We start from the raw sequence: 25189 nt of genomic DNA, 5'->3' as shown, positions 1-25189 counted from the left end.
AGAGAGAGAGAGAGAGAGAGAGAGAGACTGGGGCCCGGGAATAGACTGGCTACCTTCTAGCTCCTTACCTGCTACTGAAATCTATTTTAGCCACTGAACTCTGCGGAGAGAGCAGACAAGAGTCTTCCCACTAATGCCAGCATGATATGCAAGACACAAAATACCAATTTGCTTCAATCACTGTTCCGTATGCACAAAGAAGAAAAGCCCTGGGACTCCAGCCAAGGACGGTGAGCCACCCGCTCCCGCTACCAGGCTGTTAGCACTCACTGTTATCTGTGTTGCCTTACTTACATGATCAGTAGCTCCGACTCATATCGCATTAATTTATTCTTCTCCAGAACCAGCTTAAACCATTCCTGCAAAAGCTGGGCTTCGTCCTGTGTCCCTGAATCTGCTTAAGAAATCAATGGCAAATGGGTTAGATTGGCATTTCTCGCCCCATGATCAAACTGCTTCCGAGCCACTTTAGCGGGCCATGTTTATGGCAAGCAGGGCTCAGCAGGAAAGCAGTTCCTGGCACCCTGTGGATGCTTCAAGGTCATGGGCATTGCAAATGAAACCCACCTGAGCCTGCTCTGGGGGCGGCCTGCTGGGCATGGAGGATAGGACTACTTCAATTCCAAGGTCGCATGCCCGTGATGACTAATGTCCTTACTATAAAGGACTCATCTCCTGCCTACTTGTGTGTCCATGACACTGATGTCTGTTTCTGCATCAGAGAAAGCCCTAGCTGCCTGCTGGTGACCTTTGCCCACGCACTTCACCCCTCTGCAAATCAAACTCCTAACAAGTGCCCAGGTGGTGTGTGGTCCCTTTCCAGCCAGGGATGGTCACACGACATTTGATCAAAGGCTGGTGACTGGCATTTTGATTGTTTCCCCCTGAAGAAAAGCCAAATGAAAAAACAAAAACCAATTAGGATTGAATCTTGTGAGAAATAAATGTGTACTCCTATGTTATTACAGTATAGATAATCCCCTTTATTGAACATAATTGTGCACCAAGTGTATGCCTGGTGTCCACAGAGGCCAGAAGATAACAGACCCTCAAGAGTTGCTGTGTGGTACCAGGGGTCAAACTTGGGCTCTCTGAAAGAGTAGCCAGTGCTTTTAGTTACTGAGACCTCTCTCCAACCCCTGATTCAAGATCACAAAAGTATTCTATTGATTTGGTTTATACCAAAGTCAGGGGTTGAGTGATTGTTATATTAGCTATCTCAAGACATTTGGAGAGGGTTCTGTGTTATCTACTGAACAATAATATTGTCTATTAATCTTTGTGACCAGATCAACTCAAATTACAACAGAGAAATCTTGTGGAAATATAGAGGAGGTGGGGAGACTCACACCTTTGCCCTGTGATCCAGAGTTACAGACATGGTTTTTAACAGCCCTGGTCATTGAAATTCATATTCACCTACAAAGGAGCTCTGAATTTCCACTAGTGATGGTGCATGGCTGCTTTGTGTCTGGTTTAGGTAGAGAATCTTTCCTTAACGCAGTTCAAGACTTGGTATGCATCTCCTTACATACCTTGCTGAGTGTGGAGAGGGACACCTGATATCTTAGCACATGGAAGGCTGAGGTAGGAAGATCGCCAAGAGTTCAAAGCCAACACAGTAAGTTCCAGGCCAGTCTGGACTACATAGTAAGACCCTATGTCAGAAAATTAACAACTAGCCAATTAACTAACTAAAAGAAATTAATTACCACCCTGTTTGCTTTTCTGTTATAGGGAAATCTTTTGCCCAACTGACAATTTCTTTTTTAGAAAATGTCTCTGTGGGTGAGTGCATATGAGTGTGGGTGCCCTAGGGGTCTAGAAGAGGGGTATGAACGCCCTGTAGCTGGAGTTTTAAGTAGTTATGATGTGCGCATTGGGAAATGAAATCCTTTCTTCTGCAAGAGCAGTATATACTCTTAACCTTTCCTCTATGGGGCACCTGTACACACACACACACGCACACACACACACACACACACACACACACACATGCATGCATGCACAAACAGGCACACACACAATTTAAAAATAGTAAATTCTTTTAAAAAGAATCTAAATTCACAGCTCTTCCATTTTATCATCTATCCAGAGTCAATTTCTTCTAGATGTTTATTTAATGTTTCTATATTAAGAACCATTTTCCACGACAGAGAAAACAGAAAAGCTGCAAGTTGGAAATGCTGTCTCTCCTTATCGTCTAACACAATACCATCTGCCACCAGCCCTGGGCTTCCCCTTCCTTGTCCCCGATCCAAAAGAAACAGCTTTAAAGCACTATTTTACTGTTTGCAGAGAATCTTTCGGTTCTGTTTTTCAAATTCAACTCGCTTTGCTACACGGACCCGCCTGATCTAGTTAGGCAATGATCATCGTCTGCATGATGTGCCCTGCTTCCATCTCATGTGTCCTTCTGGAACTCCTGTCATGGTGGAGACATTTCCTAGATGTCACAGCGACTTCCCCTGACATGTGTGGAGCAAACACAAGATGAACCGAGCCACTTAACTTTCCTTTATCAGCACACTAATTAGTGATCGTATTGGCTTTGGTTCAGTTTTTTAAAGCCTCTGTTCTTCAGCAGACAAAGTCCTCTTGGGGGACTCTGCGGATACAGCTTCTTGTAAAGGTTTACAGGTGTTATGGTTTGAACATAAAATGTCCCCCGGAGGCTCACGTCGCTGAACATGTGACCTCTAGCTGAGGTTGTGGAGTCTTTAGGAGGCCAGGGCTGGCTGGAGAAAGTGGGTCACTGGGGGCAGGCCTTGAGGCTTTATAGCCTGGCTCCACTTCCTGTTTACTCCCTGCTTCCTGAATGCAGATTCCGCGTGACCAACCACCATGCCTTCCCCTCTCTGCTTTCACTCCGCTTATCGATTGTCCCCTATCACATTCTGCCCTCGGGGGTCCTGCGAAGCTTAGGGAGCGTTACCTCTCGCTGTGGGTATGTGGGAAAGGGCATGGACTTCCGGGCCAATCAGGCTTGTGATATTCTCCAAGTCACCTCTTATCTCTCTGCCTTGGTCTTCCCCACGTTTTTTTGAAATGAGGAGGCTGGTGGTGCTACCTTGGTTAGGGATGCTAAATGGGAAGGTGCGTGGGGGAAGTCTCAGCGTAGTAACACTGTAGTGAACCGCCCCTTTGCTCCTCAGTCTGCCCGATGTGTCTAGGTGCACAGCTCCCTAAGGGTTAGTTTCCATTCATCTTTAAAACTCAGCTAGGTGGTAAAAAACAAAACAAAACCATAAAACTTAGTCTTCTAACATCCTGAAACCACCACCAACAGCACCTCAGTGGTACTTTTACTTTCCCTGCTCATACAATGGAGATGCCCAACAGTGGTATGGACCATCTACAAAGACGTGAACGTATGGTGCCTATCCAGGTTCCCTGCTCTCCTATGTCTACCATTGTTCCAGTGGCTTCAGCTGTCACAGGCAAAGTCCTTCCTCCACAGAGCAGTGACTCCTGACCTGGAGCCAGGTTCCAGCTAGAGGGCTGTGTGACCAGAAGGCAAGGTGGCTTCTGGCCATGACCAGGACAGTTCAGTTATCTAACTCTTCCTCCCATCCTCTGCTTGGGTCTTCTGTCCAACTTATTTGCTCCTGAATTCTTATCATGGATCTTCTTAGGCACATTGGAAAGATTTCACTTGCCATAGTGAAATCAACACTTAGTGTCTGGGCATGATCCTCCCTCATCTCCCAGCACTTGGGAGGTAGAAGCAAGAGAATTGTGGGTTCAAAGCCAGCCTGGGCTACATGAGATTTTTTTTGTCTGAAAAAACCAACCAACCAATCAACCAAAACAAACTAAAGCTTAACACAAACCAACTTGTTAATTGTCATTTATAGTGACCTTGTTTTGCCCAAGAGTGATCTCAAAACCCCAAAGCAAATTATGTCAGTCTCTACTGAAATTCAGTGACCCTCCACGTCAAATTCAAGTGACCGAGCCTGGTGTACCCTAGTCTTGCTTACCTGGGCATGACTGGCATACAGTGTTCAGTTGTTTGTTTTCTGAATGTAAAAATAACAAAAAAAAATGTGTACAATCTGTTTGAAGCCATTCTGGTTTTGTGTGTATTTTCCTCTTGAGGTCCTGCCACTCCTCTGACTGCGTACGGATTGGTGTGTGGTTTTCCCAGGTCCACTCTTGTTTGCCGTCTGGCTCAGAATTCATTCTTTAGATGTGATTATTTCTTTTCCCTCCTTAGAATCTGTGCTCATTTACTGTTCACTGCAATTCTGATAACATGATGGATATGCTCACTGGTGCTTGCTGGCGTTAGAGTGGCTATGGCGGAACCCTCGATGCACTGGGTTGGGCACCTTCCTCAGACTGCCTGTGGCTTCAGGCCTGCCTTCTGCTCTCAGGTTTTTGTTTATACATGGCAGGCAAGTGCTTTAGCAAGTGTGCTCCAGGTCAACCCATGTCCTCTGACTTCTCATGAGCTCCAGGCTCGGTTCACATGGATGGCTTCACAGCTGTCTCTATCGGCCTCAGGCCCCAGAATTTAGAGTATAATTGTCCCCACAGCTCCTTGAATACTTCAATGATGATCCACAGATGTTTGCTGTAAGGTTTGGGGACTAAGTCCTATTGCTGAAAGACTTTTTAAATATTTATTTATTTATTGTGTGCACGCACACACTTATGAGGGTCAGAGGACACCATGAGGGAGTTGGTTCTCACCTTCCATCATGTGGGTCCTAGGGACAAAACTCAGATTGTCAGAACAAAACTTGGTAGCAAGTATCTTAAGCCCTGAGCCAGCGCCCTGGGCCACGGGTACTAAGGTTTTTCAGATGACCTTTGCTCATGAATTGAAAACACCATAAGGTTTCCTTTACTTCATTTTTAGCTTGGTGGTTCTCAAAGCCACACTTGATTATCTTATTTTTCAAACAGTTGGATTCATGTTCACTGGATCCAAAGATTTTATCTTTTGAACCCCTGTCATATCTTTGTCTGCCCTGATCATTTCTGCTCTACTTATTTGTTTTATTTTAAACAACCAACTTCAGATTATCTCTAGTCTTTCAACACAGTCCTCAAAGAGGTCAGAGGTCAACTTTTGACATTGTGACAGGATGTTGCCGTTTACAGTTTACACCAGATAACTACACATGTGAGAGATCCAACAAACAAACAAACAACCTCATAGCATAAGTTTATGATTTGTGCTGGGCTGCATTTCTAGCTGTCCTTGGGCTCCTGCAGCCCATGGGCCATACACTGGATACACCTGTGTCTTTAGGACAACCACTGAAGCTATGACGGAGGGGACATGTAACACATGGCTATGGATATCTGTGAATGAGGCTGTCTTCTATGCAATGTGAGCATATGCATGTGTGTGTGTGTCTTTTCCAAGTGTGCAAAGCACAGGGTTTAAGCATCGTAAGCCTGGGCGTCTCCTGTGACTCTACAAGAAGAGAATTGTGTGCAGCTCAGAACCCCACACTGTGCAGTCTGTACAACCCACTCATTTACTGCTTGGTATAAAGGCTATTGTGCTCTTTATCCTGGGATCCCTAGCTATGGCACCAGCTTTGACATGTTATTGAAACCCACTGTGTCATACCCTGGGACCTGGGGCCAGGCCTCTTGTGCCACCATGATGCTGCTCCTGCTGTTCGTGGTGTAAAGAAGCACAAGTTCCGTTTCTGGGAAGCATTGGACTTCAGCAATGCCTTCTATGGATTTGGCAAAAATCAGGCCAAACTATTTGCTTGCTTCAGTAATTTTGGATTTGAGTGACTCCTGGAAAGCCTCTGTAAGGGCCCGGTTCTTTTCTGACACTATTCTATTTGAATAACATTACCTTTGGTTCCTATCCTATGGCCCACCCGCACTGGACAATTGTGGAGATCTCATTCCTCCCCTGATCTGCTTCCTGGAAGCACAGAAATTGACCACACGGGATGGCTGGCAGGGAACCTCGGACTCACTGCTTTTCCATTCAGTGTTACAGAGATTGTCTAAAGGATATCTGCTCCCCAGACCCCATTCCCAAGTGATGGCGGACTGTCAAACAGGCAGTCCTCTACACCACAGGCTTTGTCTTCTTCATTGATCTGTTTCAGTCAGTTGCTATTGTGCTGGGAGTGACAATAAGAATCTACTCTGGGGGCAGGAGGGTCGGCTCAGTAGGTCAGAGCACTTGCTATTTGGTGACAAGCAACTCGCAACAGCCTATGACTTCAGCCCCAGCAAATCTAATTCTCGCTTTTGGCCTCCATAGGTACCTGTACACACACACACACACACACACACACACACACACACACACACACACATACACCCCTCTAAAACAACAACAACAACAACAACCACAACCAAATAGGCCAGCTGGTGAGATGTCACTTACTCCAAGCCTGACAACCTGATGTGACCCTAAGAAGCCATATGGTAGAAGGAGAAAATAAACTTCTAAAAGTTGCCCTCTGTGTGCCATGACAGGCCACGGCATACGTGTCACACACACACATGAAATTATAAGTACATCAATGTAACACAAAAATTTCAGAATCTACATGAAGTTATCCCTCCTCTTTCCCCTCTTCTCTTTCCCCTCCTTCTTTGTGAGACGGGTTTAGCATGTGGCCCAGGCTGGCCTTGAACCTCTCATCCTCTTGCCTCAGCCTCCTGAGAGGATTACAGGCTTGAGCCACTAAGCATGACTTCCTTCAAGATCCATATATGGACAAACATGTGAAATCTGTGGACTGTATGCATGAAGAAATCAGCTTAAACTCATCTGGAGGAGAGAGTTGGTTATAAATGTATGCGAATGGACGGATAAACAGACGGACACAAGCTAAGAGAAGACCAGCCACCTGGCTGGGGTTTATAAGGATGGAGAGAAACCCAGAACAAAAGAGGAGAACTCATCCTTGTGAAGTTCTAAGATGTGACAGGCCCATTAATCAAGTGCTTCACTTAAAGGTTCTCTCTCTCTTCTCCCTCCCCCCCCTCTGTGTGTGTGTGTGTGTGTGTGTGTGTACTGGGACTTGGGGCTCACTAACATGGCTGAACTGACTGGTCAGCCAGCCCCAGGGTCCTCAGCACCAGGATTGGGCTGCCACATCAAGGGTTTTATGAGGATGTGGGGATTGAACTCTGGTCCTCATCTTCCCTTCCCTGCCCTGCCCTTATCGTTTCCTCTTTCATCTATCACTACCATCTCTAGAAGGCGGGTAGATTTATTAGTCCCACTTTACAGATGGGAAAATTTGACAGATTAGAAACTGCAGAATGCTGGTGATGTCAAGACGCATTCAGGGACTCCTGACTCGGCCCTGTGCTCTGTCTAGAATCCCTCACGGACACATAAGGCAGGAAATTGGCATTTCTTGGGTTCCTCAGCAGCAAAGATGAAAACCACAGAGTAGCAGACACATTGTTTCTCTCTTCCTGGCTGGGAGAGCCATTAAATCATTCATAATGTATGTGCTGCTGCCCTCTGCTGGCAGCCTCCAGCATCTACATTGTCTTTGCTAGCCTTGTGAAGGAGAAACTAATGGCTGAAGTGGAGGCTGTGAGAGATGGGCCTTGCTCGCCCGCCTTCCCTGGAAATAAACATTTCATCCTTTGCGGTCCCTCTTCTTTTGCATTTGATTTTACCTGTCTGCGGATGTGGAAAGAAGGCTGACTCCACCTAGATCTGCATGGTAGTCTCTTGCTGGAGCATACTGAAGGGGCATACATTTAACACTGTCTAGTGTCTCAACCCAGACACGTCCAAGTAAGTGTCAAAGTCAGGTCTGGCTGTCCACAGGCAGTGGGATGCAGGACATCCAGGTCACTGAGTATGTGTGTGTGTGACTTGGACACAGGGTACCACAGGAGTTCTGTGTTGCTTTTGCCAAGATATCCGCCACACGCATAGACATCCAGTGTGTCTGATTTGTCATCTGGGTGGATGGTTAGCTCTCTGTCTCACTTTGTTTCCTCTTCCTGAACAAATTGGGGCAGGGGGCGGGGACCCTATGCTAGGCTTGGGGTGGGGGAAACTCATTTCTGCCTGTTGGGGAACAAAAAAATTAAAAGAAAGCCAAATTGTTATCATGACAATGGCTAGCTCATTTCGCTCAGACATCAGGGTCCTTGGCCCGCACCCCCCCTTGCCCCCCTGCACAGTCCTCTAATTCAATGGGCCTGATGAATAACTCCTAGGCACAAAAGACCCTTTCAGGCTGTCCCCAGTCATTATAGAGAGGCCTTGCCTAACTGTCGCAGCCCACTCCTTGTTTGCAGGCCTGCCTCTAAATTTGGTTATTCACAACTTTGATCACTCAATATTATTGCCTAACTGTGATCATTGTCTAATTATCCTAATAATACCTATTAAATAATTCTCATTAAATCACTCTAATGGGAGGAGCAGAGGCCAGCGCAAATACAACTTAACCCAATAAAGCATTGGTCATTCACTGGGCAGCAAGCAAATCTCTTCAAGGGACTATATATACTGTTGAACCACAGAAGGATGTGACCATTGCCAACTGTATGTTAGCAAGTCTTCATTTTGATGGCCTGGTTAACAAAGCTCCCTCTTGGTTTCCTCTGAGGCTGGTCTCTGTGACCTGACTTTTATTTATTTATGTATTTATTTATCTCTAGACCCTTGTTGGTTTCCATCTGTCACCTTCACAAGGACATCCGGTGAGAAATTACCTATAAACCTAACAGGGTAATTAGTTTACTGGGGATAGAAGGGGAACGAACAGAATCCATCTTTTGGCTGGCCTGATACACTGAAAGCTGGCCTCCTTTCTGTAGGTTTGGCTCCAAATAGCTTCCCTTTGGAGACTGAAGGAGATGCTGAGAACAAGCTTTAAACATTTGCTGTTTATAATTTAAAGTTTCTGGCCATGAATGGGTATTTCCTTTAAAGTGTCTTATGTGGACAAGAATGTTCTGTAGAACATTGGTAGCGTTTGTTGACTGTCTTCATGTATGAAAGACTTGGACTGGCACTTGAGTTCTCAAAATGACCTGGCACTGTGAAGGTTAGCTCACTTTTCTGGTGAGGGATCTAAGAGGTTGAGTGAGTGATTTTCCAAGGACTATGTCCACCCTGAAGAGGTAGCATGAAATCCCAGACCTCATCACATGCCCTAGGCAAGCATTAGACCAGCTGAGTCACATCCCTACATTACTCATCTTCATGCAGGGAAACAAATTTAAATACACAGTTCATGTGTATGAGGGGGGAAAGGTGTTGTCTCTGTCTCCATCTCTCTCTCTCCTCTCTCTCTCCTCTCTCTCTCTCTCTCTCTCTCTGTGTGTGTGTGTGTGTAAGCCAGAAGTCAACAGTGGACCCCTTTCCTCAGGTGCTGAGTTTTGAGCCTGAAGATCGCCAGTTAAACTAGGCTGATGGGTCAGGGATTTGTCTCCATTTGCCTCAGTCTGAGAGTGTAAGTGTGAGCCACCACACCTGGTGAGTCCTGGGGATCAAACTCAGGTTCTCACACTTGCATCACAAGTGCTTTACCGGCTGAGGAACCTCTCTGGCCCAGTATAGGCTCTGTGACATCTGCAAGTCACTGTTCCCACTGTGCCCCATATATCAGCAATGTTTCAGTAACAGCATGGAAGACACAACCCCTTTGCTGGCTTCTTCTTTTCATTTCCAGGTGGCTCACTGCAATAAGAGGTTCTAGAGATGAGTATTAGAGCTTCCTTGATTTGGAATATTATTATACAAAACACCAATCAAGGGTAGATCACTCCACCAGAATTCTTAAGTAACTCGATCCAAGCAGGAAGGAACAGTCATTGTAGCAAAAGGAGTCTGCTCCGGTTGATCCACTGTAGGCTCTCTGCACAAGGAAATCTATTTGTGATCCAGTAAGAAAAGGAACACATTGTGTTCTGGCTTCTGTTCCACTGTAAGCCCTTGCATAGGGCTTTTTGGAGAAATTGGTTGCGTGTGTGTGTGTGTGTGTGTGTGTGTGTGATGTATGCTCCTACACTTGTGTGCTCATGCATATGGAAGCCAGAAGTTGATGTTGTCTCTTCCTAGGTCACTTTTCACTTCATTTTTTGAGTCAAGATCTCTCATTGAACCTGGAGCTTATTGTTTTAGCTACACCAGTTGGACAGCAAGGTCCTGGGCTCATCCTGCCTCAGCCTCAGCAGAATTGTGTCCAGATTTTTTACATGGATGCTGGGGACCCATGAGCCATTCCCCTAAAAACCAGGATTTGAACTCATGGGTTTTACTTCATAACAAATATTGCTTGAACTTCATCACAAATATTCCTCCTGGTTTTTTTCTCATCCTTTGAGTTTCAAAGATGATCCATGCAGAGAGAAAAAGTGGCAGAGGATGCCCAGGGGGAGTTTCAGACCAAGCCAGCAGTTTCATGTTTCAAGTGTGAAACATGGGACTGGAGAACTGATTCATCAGTTAAGAGCAGCTGCTGCTCTTCCAAAGGAGAAGGGTTCAATTCCTAACATCCACACGTCCCCTAGCAACCATCTGTAGTTCCGGCTCCAGGGAATCTGAGGCCCTCTTCTGGCCTCTGTGGGCACTGCATTCAACGGTGCACAGATATACATGCAGACGAAACACACATACACATAAAATAAAAATAAATAAATCTTTTCTTTTTTTGAAAGCATAAGGCAGTAGATTTCATGCCACCTGTTTGTGCTGACCTACCCCCTGTAGGTGATGCACCCGCCCCACGATGTAAGGTTAGTGCTACTCTCAGATTCTAGATCCTGACATACACCCTGAGAGGTGGACCTGCCAACGCTACCTGCTTCTCCTCTCAGCACCTTCTCCAGCTTCACGCCCCGGATCTCCGACGTCCTCTGCCGCTCCTCCACCTCCTCTAGCTGTCTCTGGATGGCCTGCGAAACCAAGAGCACATGACATGAAGGAGCTCTGTAGATGTGGAAGCATAAGATGGTGGCTGAGCCTGCTACTAGCTGTCACCTGAGCTGTGGTTGCCCTGATTCACTTGGCAGAGATGCTGAAGCTCCCAGCTCTGGGGCTTGCTGCTTTTGTCCTCAGTATGAGCCACAGAGCACAGCATCTGCGTATGTGCACGGAGGAGTCAAAACTGCCCGACACACTGGAGTTCTAGGTGAGAGGCTCTTGCCCTGGTTAGAGGCCCTCGTGAGTCCTGAATACTGACCATGGGCTTGGTCACCAGGGCCGTCCTCAGCACAGGCTAGGAGGCTCAGGGTCTATTTTGCAGGAAGGAGTCCCTGGTGTCCTGAAAAGGGAAACCTGGGCCCACTTGGGGATCAATGTTCCTTTTTAGATCATCTTGTATCCCACTTAGCTACAAATGGTATCTGCCCTTGCCTTGTACCAGTGGTTGAGGCCCCGGGTGCTGCCATGACAGAAGCACCTGTAGATCTGACATCATCCAGTTATGAAGGCGGAATACCAGGTGCTGAACTCATAAGGTTCACAGCTTGCACTCTATGGACCCCTAAGCACTTGCTAAGTTTGGGGTTATGCTTGGTTTTGGGGGGGAGCATGTTTGCTCTCCCTACAAGCTGTTACTCTCTTGGAGTCTCTTAGGAAGGAAAGTTGAGCAAGGTTATTATTTAATTATTTAGTACACTTTGTTCGACTCCACCAGCCTTCTGTGTTTTCAAGCACCAGGCTACCCAGGGCCCTGTCCCAGGGCAGGACAGACCTTACATATAGCTGAGCAGGAACAGTAAGAAACTGCCCATCTGGGCACGTGGTGCAGCTCAGTGCTTCCTTTTCTTCCTAACTCCCGTCCTTCTATGTCTCCCCTGGAATCCTAGGTATCCCCAGCATCAAGTGACCCCATTCAGGAGCCTGAGCAGCCACCTGGCTCTTCCTGCCCCAACTACAAGTCTTTAAGTCTGAAAAAATAGATGGGAATTCTGTTGATAACAGAACTCTTCTCTGTTGCTCTTGAAAGAGGATTGTATCTTGATAAAGCCACCTTTTTTTTTTTTTTTTTCCTGGTAAGGAATAGAGTCACTAAGGAAAGGAGACAGACTTTATGATGGATCACTGTGTAGTTATAGCTGTGAGGTTTTTCTGGAAAAAAAAATGAATTGCTCCTAAATTCATAGGTTGAGAGTCTAACTCCCAGGGTGATTATTTTATAGACAAGGTGTTTTAGGAGGGCATTGAGGTTATAAGGGTAGAGACCTGATCTAACAGGTCTCCTATGTGTATGAGTGGAGGAAGCTCTCCTGGGTCCCCTCTCCTCACACTTCCAAAAGACCATGCGAGGATGTAGTAGGTAGGTGCTGCCTCCCAGCCAGGACAGAAGCCTTGGCAGAACTGCAGTCTGACCCACCTTGGTTTTCAACACCGAGAAAAGAAATATCCATTGTTTGGGCTGCCCTGGCTATAGCCTGTGGCCGTGGAAGCTGGAGCAGGCAAACACAGTGCCCATTCTCCAGGAGCCCACTTATTACAGCCTGGGTTCCCAGCTGAGGGTACAATTCAGGAACACTGAAGCTTTTAGAAAGTGGGACCTGACAGAAGGAAGCTGTGCCACTGGGGGTGTGCCCTTGAAGGGGATATGAGGAACACCCCACTCTCTCCCACTCTCTGCAAACTCCACTCCCTACTCTCTGCCATGGTATGGTCTCCCCACAGGCCCAAAGCAGAATGGGGCTAGCTGACTGTGGACTAATACGACTGACCATATAAATCCAAACAAACCTCTCTCATTTTAAAGTCAACTGTCTTGGGCATTTTGTTACAGTAACAGAAAGCTGACTAGTGTACAGGACTACAGGGTCAGATAAAGGGCACAGTGGTGGAAGTAGTAGAATGTTCCATAGATTAACAGGCATGATTGTTCTAAATCCTTATATGCGAACGTGTAACTGTTCCTCAAACTCAACTCGGAGTCCCTAGCAGGAGAGACAACATTGAGGGCATCTGCTTCGTTTTATTCATCTATGACAGAGTCAGACAGATCAGTGTGGGCAGAAATGCTTGGAGGAAAATCATCAAGTTAGGAAGTTCTAGGTACTTAGGCTGTGAACTAATCCTGAAATAGAGTCAGACCCCAGCAGCTGTCAGCTCAGCAGAGACTCAGTCAGGGAGCTGGACGATGACTTCTGTTCTCACTGAGGACAGACTGAGGTCACTGCTTTGGGGAATAAGAGCTCATGAAGATGGCCAAGGCCATGCACTAGCCTCACTTTGTAGGATACAAACCTGTGAATGAAAGGTGACTCAGATGGGCTCCTCATGCCAGAGCTCTCCTGGCGATGGGGCCAGGACTTTCAACATGGTCACACTCCTGGTTCTCAGAGAAGGGAGGAGGCCTAGCCATTGCCCATCTCCCCAAGTGCAGGATGACTCCAGAAAGGCTTTCCCACTCATACCCTGGGGCTCCCACCCATATCCTGAAGCTCCCACCCATAGACTAGGGCTCCCACCCTTCCATGTTCGCTTCCTGACCTGAGCCTTATGGAGTCTTTTCAATTCTTGCTTAACTGACTGCGTCTCCAGCTTTCTTCTTCTTCTGGGTATCCTCTCCTATACAAACCAACAGAGAAGAAAAAAATGACTAAGAAAAAGGGATTACCATTTATCAACCTTCATCAGAGCTTTCTGCCCTTGTCACACATGGCTCCTAGCTACTGCTGAGCTTCTAGCATCCAATGGCACTCTCTGTAGTGATGACAATGACCTGTGTCTGTACCATGTGAAACATGAATGGCCCTATCCACATGTGGTATTGGGGTTAAGCTGTGAATAAAAAATGAAGTTAAAATTCCATTTAATTAAAAAAAAGATTTATTTATTATTATATGTAAGTACACTATAGCTGTCTTCAGACACACCAATAGAGGGTGTCATATCTCATTACAGATGGTTGTGAGCCATCATGTGGTTGCTGGGATTTGAACTCAGAACCTTTGGAAGAGCAGTCAGTGTTCTTAACCACTGAGCCAGCCATCTCTCCAGCCCCATCCATTTAGCCTTTGCATCACAGTTGCCAGCAACAGCTGCAGCAGCAGTATTATCCTTATTGAGACACAGTTTCACAGTATAGTCCTGACTGGCTTGGAACTTACTATGTAGGACCAGGGTAGTTTTGAACTCAGAGCTCTACCTGCCTTTGTCTCCCAAGTGTTCCATCTAAGGGATGAAACTTGTTCTTCTAGAATTTCTAGAATCCTTTAGATGTTTGGGAGGAAACCTTGGCTTTTAGGGTCTACAACACGGATCTCTCATCTTTGTTTCTGGAGATAGCATGGGGGACCCTCTATTAATCAGCGAGTCTCTTTAGAGGAAGTCTGGACCAGGGTGAGAGGTGCTGGGTCTCATGGATGCGTTCTGCCCTGAGCTGATCTCACTCAGCCCACATGGAGATGCGGGTTGTTTATTTTACAAGCATCTCAGCAGCAGCCATCACGTGACCCCACACTGTAAATTCTAGCATTTGCAGAGTGCTGTGTGCCAGACCACGAACTAATTACTTCATGGTGTCTCCTTTATTCCTCAGATGGTACATCCTTACAAAGATGGACATCAAAATTCAGAAAGACAACCTGCCTGAATTGAAACAATTAGTAACGGGCAGAGCTCCGAACTGAGCCTAGGTGAGTATTTCCCCGTAGGCAATCCTGCCTTTCCACGACTGGCAATCAAGTCCTATAGTCCCAGAGAAGTGTCATTGTCCTCGAGATGGAGACAATTGAATGCAAATTCTGATGTTTTGATTAGTTTTTGGTCAACTTGCTGGGACATCTGGGAAGAGGAAACCTCAATTGAGAAAACGCTTCCAACAGATGCTCTGTAGGAGAGTCCGGAAGACATCTTCTTGATTGATGATTGACATAGGATAGGGTCCAGCTCACTGTGGGCCGTGCCACTCCTCGGCAGCTGGTACTGGGTTGTGTAAAATAACGGGCCGACCAAGCCATGGAGAGCAAGCCAGTGAGCAGTGTTCCTCCATGGCCTCTGCTTCAGTTCAGGATGATGCTTTTAGCTCTTGTCCCAACTGCCTTTCATGATAGACTGTAAGCTAGAAGCTGAAACAAACCCTTTCCTCCCCAAGCTGGTTTTGGTCCTGGTGTTTGTCACAGCAAACTAGGACATCTGGAGAAGGGTAGACCACATCAGTGCTGTGCAGACTTCCAGAAGCAGACCCCTCCTCACAGGGTTCAGCTCAGTGGTAGAGCATGTGTGAGGTCCTGGATTTGATCCTCAATGCACGTGTGTGTGTGTGTGTGTGTGTGTGTGTGTGTGTGTGTGTGTAGAACATTATCTTCAATTTAAAGCATATTATAGCAAATACTCAGGTACCCTTATACATGGGTTCTTTTATTCACTCCACAGTGATGTTGTAGGGAGTCAAGGAAAGAAGATAAGGGCTGGGCAGGAAGGGGGAAGAACCAAGGATCTGCTGTCATAACTCCTATCTTCAGCATCCTGCCTCCAGCTTCCTGTGCATCTGAACAAGCTGTTATGACCCTTGCCTGGGGACACATCTGAATGCAACCAACCAACCAGAGAACCCAGAGGCCAAACACCTTCCTTCCCACTCGAAGAGCTTTCTGGAAGAGCGGGGCCCATCAGGAGGTGGCATGGTCATGCTTTACCACTGGGCACTCTGAAGTGACAACTAGCCATGTGCTAGGCCAGCGAGATGACAAGGAGCTGCTCGTGAGGTTCTTTGGGGACATTACGGCTTTGCTGCTTCCACAGGCCAGTGGCAGCTTATTCTTTCTCCATGAGAGTAAAGAAAATGGAGGCTGGGATCTGTCTTGTTTGAATATAGAATTAACCCAGGGTCATTTGAGGGGATGAGGGGAAGGAAGGGACCCCCAGAAGTCAAGGTAACGTAATTCACATACAAATCATTTCTCGTGAGGATTCAATTAACTGAAGAAGCCCACAGAAAAAGAAATTCCTGCCCACTTGTGTGTGTGTGCGCGCGCGCGCGCGTGCGTGTGTGTGTGTGTGTGTGTGTGCGTGTGCATGCATGTGTGTATGTGTGTGCGCGTACATGTGTGTGCGCGTGCATGTGTGCGCATGTGTGTGTGCGTGCATGTGTGTGCATGTGTGTGTGCGTGCATGTGTGTGTGTGCATGCATGTGTGTGCATGTGTGTGCGTGCATGTGTGTGTGCACGCGCGTGCACGTGTGTGTGCGTGTGCATGCATGTGTGTGTGTGCGCGCGCGTGCGTGTGTGTGTGTGCGTGTGCATGCATGTGTGTATGTGTGTGCGTGTGCATGTGTGTGCGCGTGCATGTGTGCGCATGTGTGTGTGCGTGCATGTGTGTGCATGTGTGTGTGCGTGCATGTGTGTGCATGCATGTGTGTGCATGTGTGTGTGCACGCGCACGCACGTGTGTGTGTGCGTGTGCATGCATGTGTGTACGTGTGTGTGCGTGCATGTGTGCGTGCGTGTGTGTGTGTGTGCGTGCGTTGCGTGCATGTGTGTGCATGTGTGTGTGTGCACACTCACTTGCTCACATGCACCTTAGAGAGCTGGAGAACCCCACTCTGCCCCTTGACTTAAACTGAAGCCAAAGCTTCCCTGGCTAGATATGGAAAAGTCGAGTAAGGATGAATAAATTTGGTTCTTCTCTTCCTTCACTAGATCCTCTCTGCTCCAAAACCATAAACAGCATCAGGACTGTGAGCTGCTCCTCAGTGCACCCCAGAAGCGTGTGAGGACCAGCCCTTCAACACTCCATTCCTTCTAGTCTGAGGGGACGAGCTCCAGTCCCAAGTTAAAAAAACAACAGTGGGCTTCCGTGGCAAACATGTCTCTGTGTATTAGACATATAGACATATCTACAGACGCACGGCATTGTGTTTTCTCTACATTGGTATGAGAGATTGGAAAGGGCTCTCCAGACATATTAACATCCACTAAGCAGAGGTGGTGGCTGCCTTCCCAGTGGTGCGCAGGCTGTTTTATCCACAGTAGGTGCGTTGGTGCGTCCCCGTCTCTGTGCAACTGCGTGCTTCGTTTCATAGCTCTGAATAGAATAAACATAACGTTTCCCATGCAATCTGCCTCTAGTGCTTCTTAAATGAAGTTGTGCTTCCCTTAGGGAAATACACATCTGCTTGTTGAAATTTTTCAATGGTTTGCTTATTGGACCACATATTAAACCCACTTTAAGCACTGCATTTGCCAAATGGTTTTAAGTCAATATGTCTTCTTTTTTCCCTTCCCTGATGTGTGCTGAGGTTTTTGTCTTTAAGAAGACAAATCTTGGGGGGGGGGGTGGTTTCCAGACATAAAGGAGGGTACTAGTCAGATGCAGCGTGGCCTGATCCTCCTGAGGGCTTCTGCAGCTGGAGCCCACATTGGCTCTGAAACCTGGATGGGTACAGAGCCCCAGCCAATGAAGGCACTGTGTGGTGTTGCAAGCGCTGTTACCTTTATCCTTAAGGAAAGCTGGGAGTCGGTTTCTTCCTCTGCAGAGGACGAGGTGGGAGACAAGGTGGCTTCTGTCACTGGAGCTACAGGGTCTGAAACAAGAACCAGAGAACTAACCAAACTGCTGCCTTCTTCCCCTACCTCCAGCCTCACAGCTGCCTCCTCCTCCCTCGCCCCATTTGCTTCCTGCTGCCCACCCCTCTCTGCACCTGCCAGGAGCTTGGGAAAGCAGTACCTCAGGGCCACTGAAAAGTTGGCCCTCCGCGTTAATTACATTTCTGGATTCCTGCCAAGAGCTCTGCAGCGGCTCTTCTCACATTCAAAACAAAGCAAAGCAAAGCAAAACAAAACAAAACAAAACAAGGTATTATGCAGAAATCAAGGAAGTCCTCAAACACCCTTTACTGGGGCAGGATCCTTGCTTACATTGCTTTTGAATCCAAAATCTATTATGAAAATGCATATCTGAAGTTAGCTGAGTTACCTAACTGATCAGGGTAAGGTTTGTTCTGCCGAGTAATTGAATGCAAAAAAAAAAAAAAAAAAAAAAAAAAGTCAGAGCCAGCTCTTAAACAAATCGCCCTTCTGCGGCCCACAGCATCTGGCACCCATTTTTACTACACGACATCTGCTCAGTGTAAAAGAGCTGGCGTCAGAATGTCTGGTCATAGAAAAAAAAATCCCAAATGTAATCAGAAGCAAAAGGACCCTAAGCCTAAGGATTTTATCACATAGCCTCATGCAACATAAATATTTCATTAATTATGGCTAAACAAATGCCACTTTTATTTTCCCAACTTGCAGATATTATCACATCATGGAAGGGATGATTCAAATGCCAGGAAAAAGCAGTTTAAGATAGGGACAGCCCAACAAACCAGGGCCCGTGGGGCAGCTAAAACTGAGGAGCCATGCCAAGCTCCAAACATGAACTGGATGGCCCAGCACCGAAGCACGCCCACGTTGACCAAACACCTTTTTGTGAGCTGGCTGGGAACCAGGTGTGGTGGGGGCTTCCAGGTGCCACAGGAGACTTTCGGTTTTCCCAGCAAGAACATCTGCCCCTGCACATACACCTGATGGAGTTTAGGTTAATACCAGGATTAACCCACGCTGCTCGCTGCACAGCAGACCCAGCTAGAACTTAGTCATGGGAAGGGATGCTCCAGTGGCAGCTTGTGTCTGCATAGAACTGTGGAGTGGGTGGGGAGAAAGGAGGGAAGTAATTCCAAGTCAGCGAACATCCTCTCCAGCCTCCCTGTAATTTTCAACTATTCACCCCAGTGGGAGCAGCCAAGTGTTACAAAATAAGGGTAATTTTAACCTCCAGCAACACATTTACATACGCTGTTATTCAGAGCAAAATAATACAAAACATGCATATAACAACCCAGCCTCTCAGGGGAGGGAGTTTGCTGTTTTCCACTTTAATTTGCCAGATGGGAAAGCTCAGGTAAAGATAGAATCAGAGAGCGGCATCACAGCAGGAGGAGGCTGTGTTCTCTTTGGGCAGAGATGTATCTTTGCTTCCAGCCACTAAATTATCGGGGTGGGGGTGGGGGCAGAGCCACTGAGTGCTCCCTGAGTGTAGAAGCTTGAGGAACTGACTTTATACCCTGCTGTCATGATTCCTACGTGCAGGATTACTGTGGAAGAGCAAAGACAATTAATCCAAGCTCCGAACGGTACCTGGTGCGTATGATGGGTAGCTATTGGGAATGGTTTTGTTCACTACTTTTCTCATTGTTGTGACCAAAAATCTGATAGGGAGCCATTTAAGGGCGGGAGATCAGCTGACATAGCATTTGTATAGCATGCAGGAGGCTCTGCATTAGATCCCCAGCACTGCCCTTGAGAGATGGGGTGGGGGGAAGTGCAGGAAAACCACAAGTTCAAGGTCATTTTTGGCTACATGGGGGTGGGGTGGGGTGGCTTGGTGTGGAGGTGGTGGTGTTCGAAGTCAGTTCGGATGAGACTCAAAAAAAGAAAGAAAGAACAAGAAAGAAAGAAAGAGGAAAGGAAAGGAAAGGAAAGAAAAAAGAAAAGAAAAGAAAAGAAAAGAAAAGAAAAGAAAAGAAAAGAAAAGAAAAGAAAAGAAAAGAAAAAGCAATTTGAGGGAAGAAGGGCTGTTTTGGCTTACAGTTTGAGGATACCGTCCATCGTGGCGAGAAAGGCGTGTTGTGGGAGGCTGCTCTCTCGCACCTCTGAGTGTGTTGGGAGCAGAGAGAGATGAACGCTGTCACACACTCCTCGTGAGTCCCTTTCAGTTCTCTAGCTCAGCCCACCGATGGTCCGAATTCAGGTTAGGTCTTTATTCCTCAGCTGACCCTTCTCTAGAAACATCCTTGTGGGTGGCCCAAAGGTGTGCCCCCTTGGTGGTTCTACTCCCAGTCAAGTTGACTCTGAACACCTAGCATCATAATTGTCTTCACTGACTTCATTGCTATCATCGACTCAACAATACTTTCATGTTACTAAAACTGCCTAATTGACCTTTATTTATGGGAGACATGTAAGTGCCGAGTTGCAACTTTTCTAATTTCAAAAAGTAAAGAGCAGATGCTAACCATAACGCATCTCTTCCTCCTCCTAGTTTCATGCCATCCAGTCTCTCCTGTCACTAGAGTGATGACTATGATGGACTTCACTTTTCATTTGTAATTTTAAGTTAGAGTGACTGACTTTGGAATTGACCTCCCACCAGAAAACAGGAGAATTCAGGACAAAAATATGTGAAGCATCTTTTTCCAGATATTAACCAACAGGCAGCAGAGAAGAATGTCAAAGATAAGAGTAGAAACCCACACAGGAAGTCCAATGGCCGCCGATGCTTTTTGCCCTGAGGTCCTTTCCTAACCACAGACAGAAAGGAAGAATCCAAACAGTACGCAGTAGGCTCACTGAGTTGAAAGGTAGTTCTGAGTTTTGTCAGGCAGAGGCAGCAGCACTGTGTAAGATGGAGCCCTGGAGAGGAGGGAATGCTGGGAAATAACTTTAGAAATCAGTGTAAAAGTGCTTCTGTGGCATAACAGGAATCCAAAGATGCAGAAAAAGAAGCCCCCTGGTCAGGGTTGGGGATGGAATTGCAGAGCCGTGGCCCACCCACCCAACAGACTCTAGAGCAGTGGTTCTCAACCTTCCGAATGCTGTGACCCTTCAATACCGTTCTCATGTTCTGGTGACCTCAACTGTAAAGTTATTTCATTGCTACTTCCTAACTGTAATTTTGCTACTGTTATGAATTGCAATGTAAATATTTTTTGGAGATAGAGGGCTGACAAGGGGGTCATGACCCATAGGTTGAGAACCACTGCTCTAAACGCTTTCACAGGGGGGCAATGTTCAGATTGTCCTTTGAGGAGCACACACACCTGGGTGCTAATAGAGACCATAGGGAACTTTGACTTTATTACCAGGGATAGACTAGTGGTAGAGTAACATGTATCATAGACACACCTAAGAAGCAAAAAGATAAACCTTGGAAGGAACAGAGTGATTTTAACATTATTCTCCTGCTTTTTAATCATTCCTTATTCCTCATTTAACATTAAAAAAGTAAAACCTCCTAAGCGCTTTTCAGTATAATGTTCATAAAGGCTATCAGTTGGTAAACGATGACTAGGTACACACACACACACACACACACACACACACACACACACACACACACACACACGGGGGGCAGGGACATAGGTTAGTCTGATAAGCAAGAAAAAAATTCATCAATAAAAACAGACCCAGAAATAATTAATATAGTGAAATTAACAGTCAAGTATTTAAAATTATCATAAACATGTTGAATAAGTTTAGAAAGTATTTGCCAGGCACTGGCATAGCCTCACAAGAGACAGCTATATCAGGGTCCTTTCAGCAAAATCTTGCTGGCAGATGCTCATTGTCATTGATTGGATGGAACACAGGGTCCCCAATGGAGGAGCTAGAGAAAGTACCCAAGGAGCTGAAGGGGTCTGCAACCCTATAAGTGGAACAACAATATGAACTAACCAGTATCCCCAGAGCTCATGTATGAGCAGAGCTGCATATGTAGCAGAAGATGGCCTAGTCGGCCATCTTGCAAACTTTATATGCCCCAGTACAAGGGAATGCCAGGGCCGAGAAGTAGGAGTGGGTGGGTAGGGGATCAGGGCTGGGGGAGGGTATAGGGGACTTTCGGAATAGCATTTGAAATGTAAATGAAGAAAATAAAAAATTGAAAAAAAAAGTTTAGAAAGTATTCTACCAAACAACACTGAGAATTAATAATTTAGTAAAGTAGTGGTATATAAAATTAACATTACTACGGTTAACTTTTTTCTTTTCCTTCCTTCAATTTTTTCTCTCCCCTCGTCTTCCCTCCCTCCCTCCCTCCTTCCCTCCTCAGACTGCTCCCTTCCTTCCTTTGGCTTGGTGCTGAGAATTGAGCCCAGGGAATTTTACAGGTTCAGCTTGAGTTCTATTGCAAGGTCGCATCCTCAGCTCCAGTCAGGAGCATTCTGTCAAGTCACATGGAACTATATGAAAGAAATTACAGAAACTCACTCGTAGAAGTGGAGAATCTAATCAAATGCAGGTCACCAGAACTAGCAGGTGATGATGGCAGCTGGGGAGATGTTCAAAGGATAGGAAATTTCAGTTCAATAGAATCAGTATTAAGAGATCTATTATATAGTATGGTGACGGTTAGTGTTTGAATGGAAAATGTACCCTATAGGCCCATGTGTTTGCACAGTTGATCCAAAGGTGCTTTGGAGTCTCTAGGAGATGGAGCCTATTGGGATGGAAAGGGCCACTGTGGGCACAGTTTCTGGCTCAGTGACTGTTTCTTGCCTGTTGACATGATGCAAACGGCAGCCTCTAGCCCCATGACCTGGCTAGGTGCTGCTCTGACAACTGTGTATTCCCTGCCAGGGGAGCTCAGTGAACAGAGCAAGCATGAGAATCTGAGCTTGTATCCCCAGAACTCACATACACCCAGGTCTATACATCTGTAATCTCTGTGCTTGCACTGTGAGATGGGAGGCAGAAACAAGAGAAGCCCTGGAGGTTTGAAGGCCAGCTAGCCTGGAGTACACAGCGTGAAGAGCAGAGATCCTAGGGCTGGGGAGAAGACTCAGCAGTTAAGGGCACTGGTTGCTCTTCCAGAGGACTTGGGTTCAGTTTTTAGCACCCATGTGGCAGCTCACAGCTCCAGTTCTATAGCATCTGACATCTGGGTACTGCATATACTTGGTCCATATACATACAGGCAAGCAAAACACCTACACACATAAAATAAAATTAAAATCCCCAAAGGTGACCCTGCTTTAAACAAGGTAGAAGATGAGGACCAACCCCCAATGTTGTTCTTTGATCTCCACTTGTGTGCCATGGCACTCACAGGCTCACATTCACATAGATAATCATACATATCACACACACACACACACACACACACACACACACACACACACAGACACACACATGGGGGGGAGGGAGGGAAAGAGAGAATAAGACAATAAATAGGAAAATAATATATTTTTGGTTCAAAAAGTTGTAGAACTAAAATAATATAATAATCGAAACAACTCTAGGTAGGATTAACTAGTGTTAAGTCCCCTCTTAGTGACTGATAAAATAATCAAACTAGTGATAGAGTTCCTACTCTGAGCATTTTTTAAAAAAATACATTTTTAAGATTTGTTTTTACTTTTATGTATTTTATGTATGAGTGCTCTGTTGCATGAATACCCAAATGCCAGAAGAGGGCATCAGATCTCTTTATAGATGGTCATGAACCATCATGTAGGTGGTGGAAATTGGACTCAGAACCTCTGGAAGAGCAGCCAGTGCTCTTAACCACTGAGCCATCTCTCTATCCTGAGCACCACTGAACAACTGAAACACAACACACTTCAACTTATGGACACTTCCCTCAACAACAAAATCCCATAGAACAAAACCAACCTCCCCACGCCATTGTGTATAGATACTACATTTTCTTTGTTTACTCATCCGGGGTGTGTGTGTGTGTGTGTGTGTGTGTGTGTGTGTGTGTATGTGTGTGTGTGTGTCCCATTGGTTTGGTTTGGCTTTTGAGACAGGGTCTCAGTGTAGCCCACGCTGGCCTCAGTTTCTCAGTTCTCCAGCCCAGGGGCAGACTGCAGGCGTAAGGCACCACGTGTGGGTATCTCCATCTGTTGATGGGCACCTAGGTTGACTCTAACCTGGCTGTTCTGAATAACACTGCAGTGTGTGTGGGAGTGTAGGGCTAGTGTGTGATAACTTTGTTCTGGGTGTGTAAGTAGGTGTGGTACACCTGGATCTTACGGTAGCTCCCATTCCAGTGTTGAAGGGACCTTCGTATTGAATTCCCCAGTAGCTGAGCTAATTTATAACCCTAGTACAGAAGATCGCTCACGCTTGTCCCGACTCCATGCTCATTGGCCAGCATTTGCAGTTTCCTTGGTGGCTCTGATGACAGTCCTACTGACCAGGTGAGAGGGAATCGTAGTTTTGATTGCATTTCCCTGATGGTTAAATACAGGGAACATTTTATGCATTTATTGGACATTTATTCTTCTGTCCAGTTTACTTGTACATTTATTGGTTTTATCATTTGTTGTTTAGGTGTTCAATGTTTTGAGTTCTTGATTCTGTTTATGAATCTCTGATCAGGTGAATAGTTGGCACAGGTTTCTTTGCCTTTTTACTATTAACAGTAATTTTTAGGTATGAGAAGCTTTCTAATTAGATGGATAAATTCATGTTTATGAAAATAGATTGCATTCCCAGCTACTTTTTGCTTTATTTTTTTAAAAAGATTTATTTATTTATTCTATGTAAGTACACTGTAGCTGTCTTCAGGCTTTTTTTTCCTTCTCTCTCCAGCCCTGCTTACTCCAGCTCAAAGATTTATTTATTATTATATGTAAGTACACTATAGCTTCTTTAGACACCCCAAAAGAGGGCATCAGATCTCATTACGGGTGGTTGTGAGCCACCATGTGGTTGCTGGAATTTAAACTCAGGACCTTGGTTCTGAGCAATCAGTGCTCTTAACCATTGAGACATCTCTCCAGCCCCACTTTTTTCTTTATTTCTATTTATTACTTTTTTTTTTTTTTTTAAGATTAAGTCTCATTACATAGCCTGTGCCTGCCTCAAACTCATATTCTTTTTGCTTTGGACTTTTGAGTGTTAGGACTATAGGCATCACTGCCACACCCAGCCATATGCCCTTTAATGTTAAAGCAGATAAATGTATTTTCTATTAAAAATCTATTACAGGGAGCTGGAGAGATGGCCCAGTTAAGAACATCTGTTGCTCTTGCAGAGGATCCAGGTTTGACTCCCAGCACCCACACAACTGCTCATAACCATTTGTAGCTCCAGTTCCGAGGGAACCAGATAACCTCTTCTGGCCCCTGTTGGCATCGGGCATACACATGGCATACAGATATACATGTAGGCAATACATGTACATGCATAAAATAAAAATGAATAAATCTAAAATTAAATATATATTCATAATAAATGACATTTTATGGTGTGCTCTTAAAACAATCCTTATATCCAAGTTAACTATGCTTATTCCAAACTTGGCTACAAATAAGTTCTCTTGTTAGTTAGGCAGATGTTTGATTAGGATGCAAAGAAAATACATAATCAATTTCTTGGAAACTGATTTTTTCCCCTAAGAGTTAAAAACATTTAAGAGATAAAAAATTAAAGAAAAACAATTTTTTTGAAAACTGAAAATAATCGGATCACAATTTGTTTAAAGCAATAATGTGAAAATTCAACAACAAAAGAAATCACTGTCTGGGAGAC

At 45.7% G+C, this 25189-nt stretch overlaps 1 protein-coding gene across 1 annotated transcript in view; it reads right to left on the bottom strand.

The window, feature by feature from the left end:
* Micalcl (MICAL C-terminal like) overlaps positions 1 to 25189 on the bottom strand; it is a 45197-nt gene that overhangs the window by 5109 nt on the left and 14899 nt on the right. Inside the window, exons 5-8 of the mRNA XM_021194180.1 lie at positions 17381 to 17472; positions 13436 to 13513; positions 10779 to 10872; positions 295 to 394 (exon numbers count right to left, since the gene is read on the bottom strand). Of these exons, the coding sequence (XP_021049839.1) occupies positions 295 to 394; positions 10779 to 10872; positions 13436 to 13513; positions 17381 to 17472 (364 nt within the window). The remainder of the gene's footprint in view (positions 1 to 294; positions 395 to 10778; positions 10873 to 13435; positions 13514 to 17380; positions 17473 to 25189) is intronic.

Source organism: Mus pahari, chromosome 1 (assembly GCF_900095145.1).
Source record: "Mus pahari chromosome 1, PAHARI_EIJ_v1.1, whole genome shotgun sequence".
Classification (NCBI taxonomy): Eukaryota; Metazoa; Chordata; class Mammalia; order Rodentia; family Muridae; genus Mus; species Mus pahari.
Note: the sequence above shows the minus strand (reverse complement) of the source record. Positions and strands in the feature narration are given on the sequence as shown.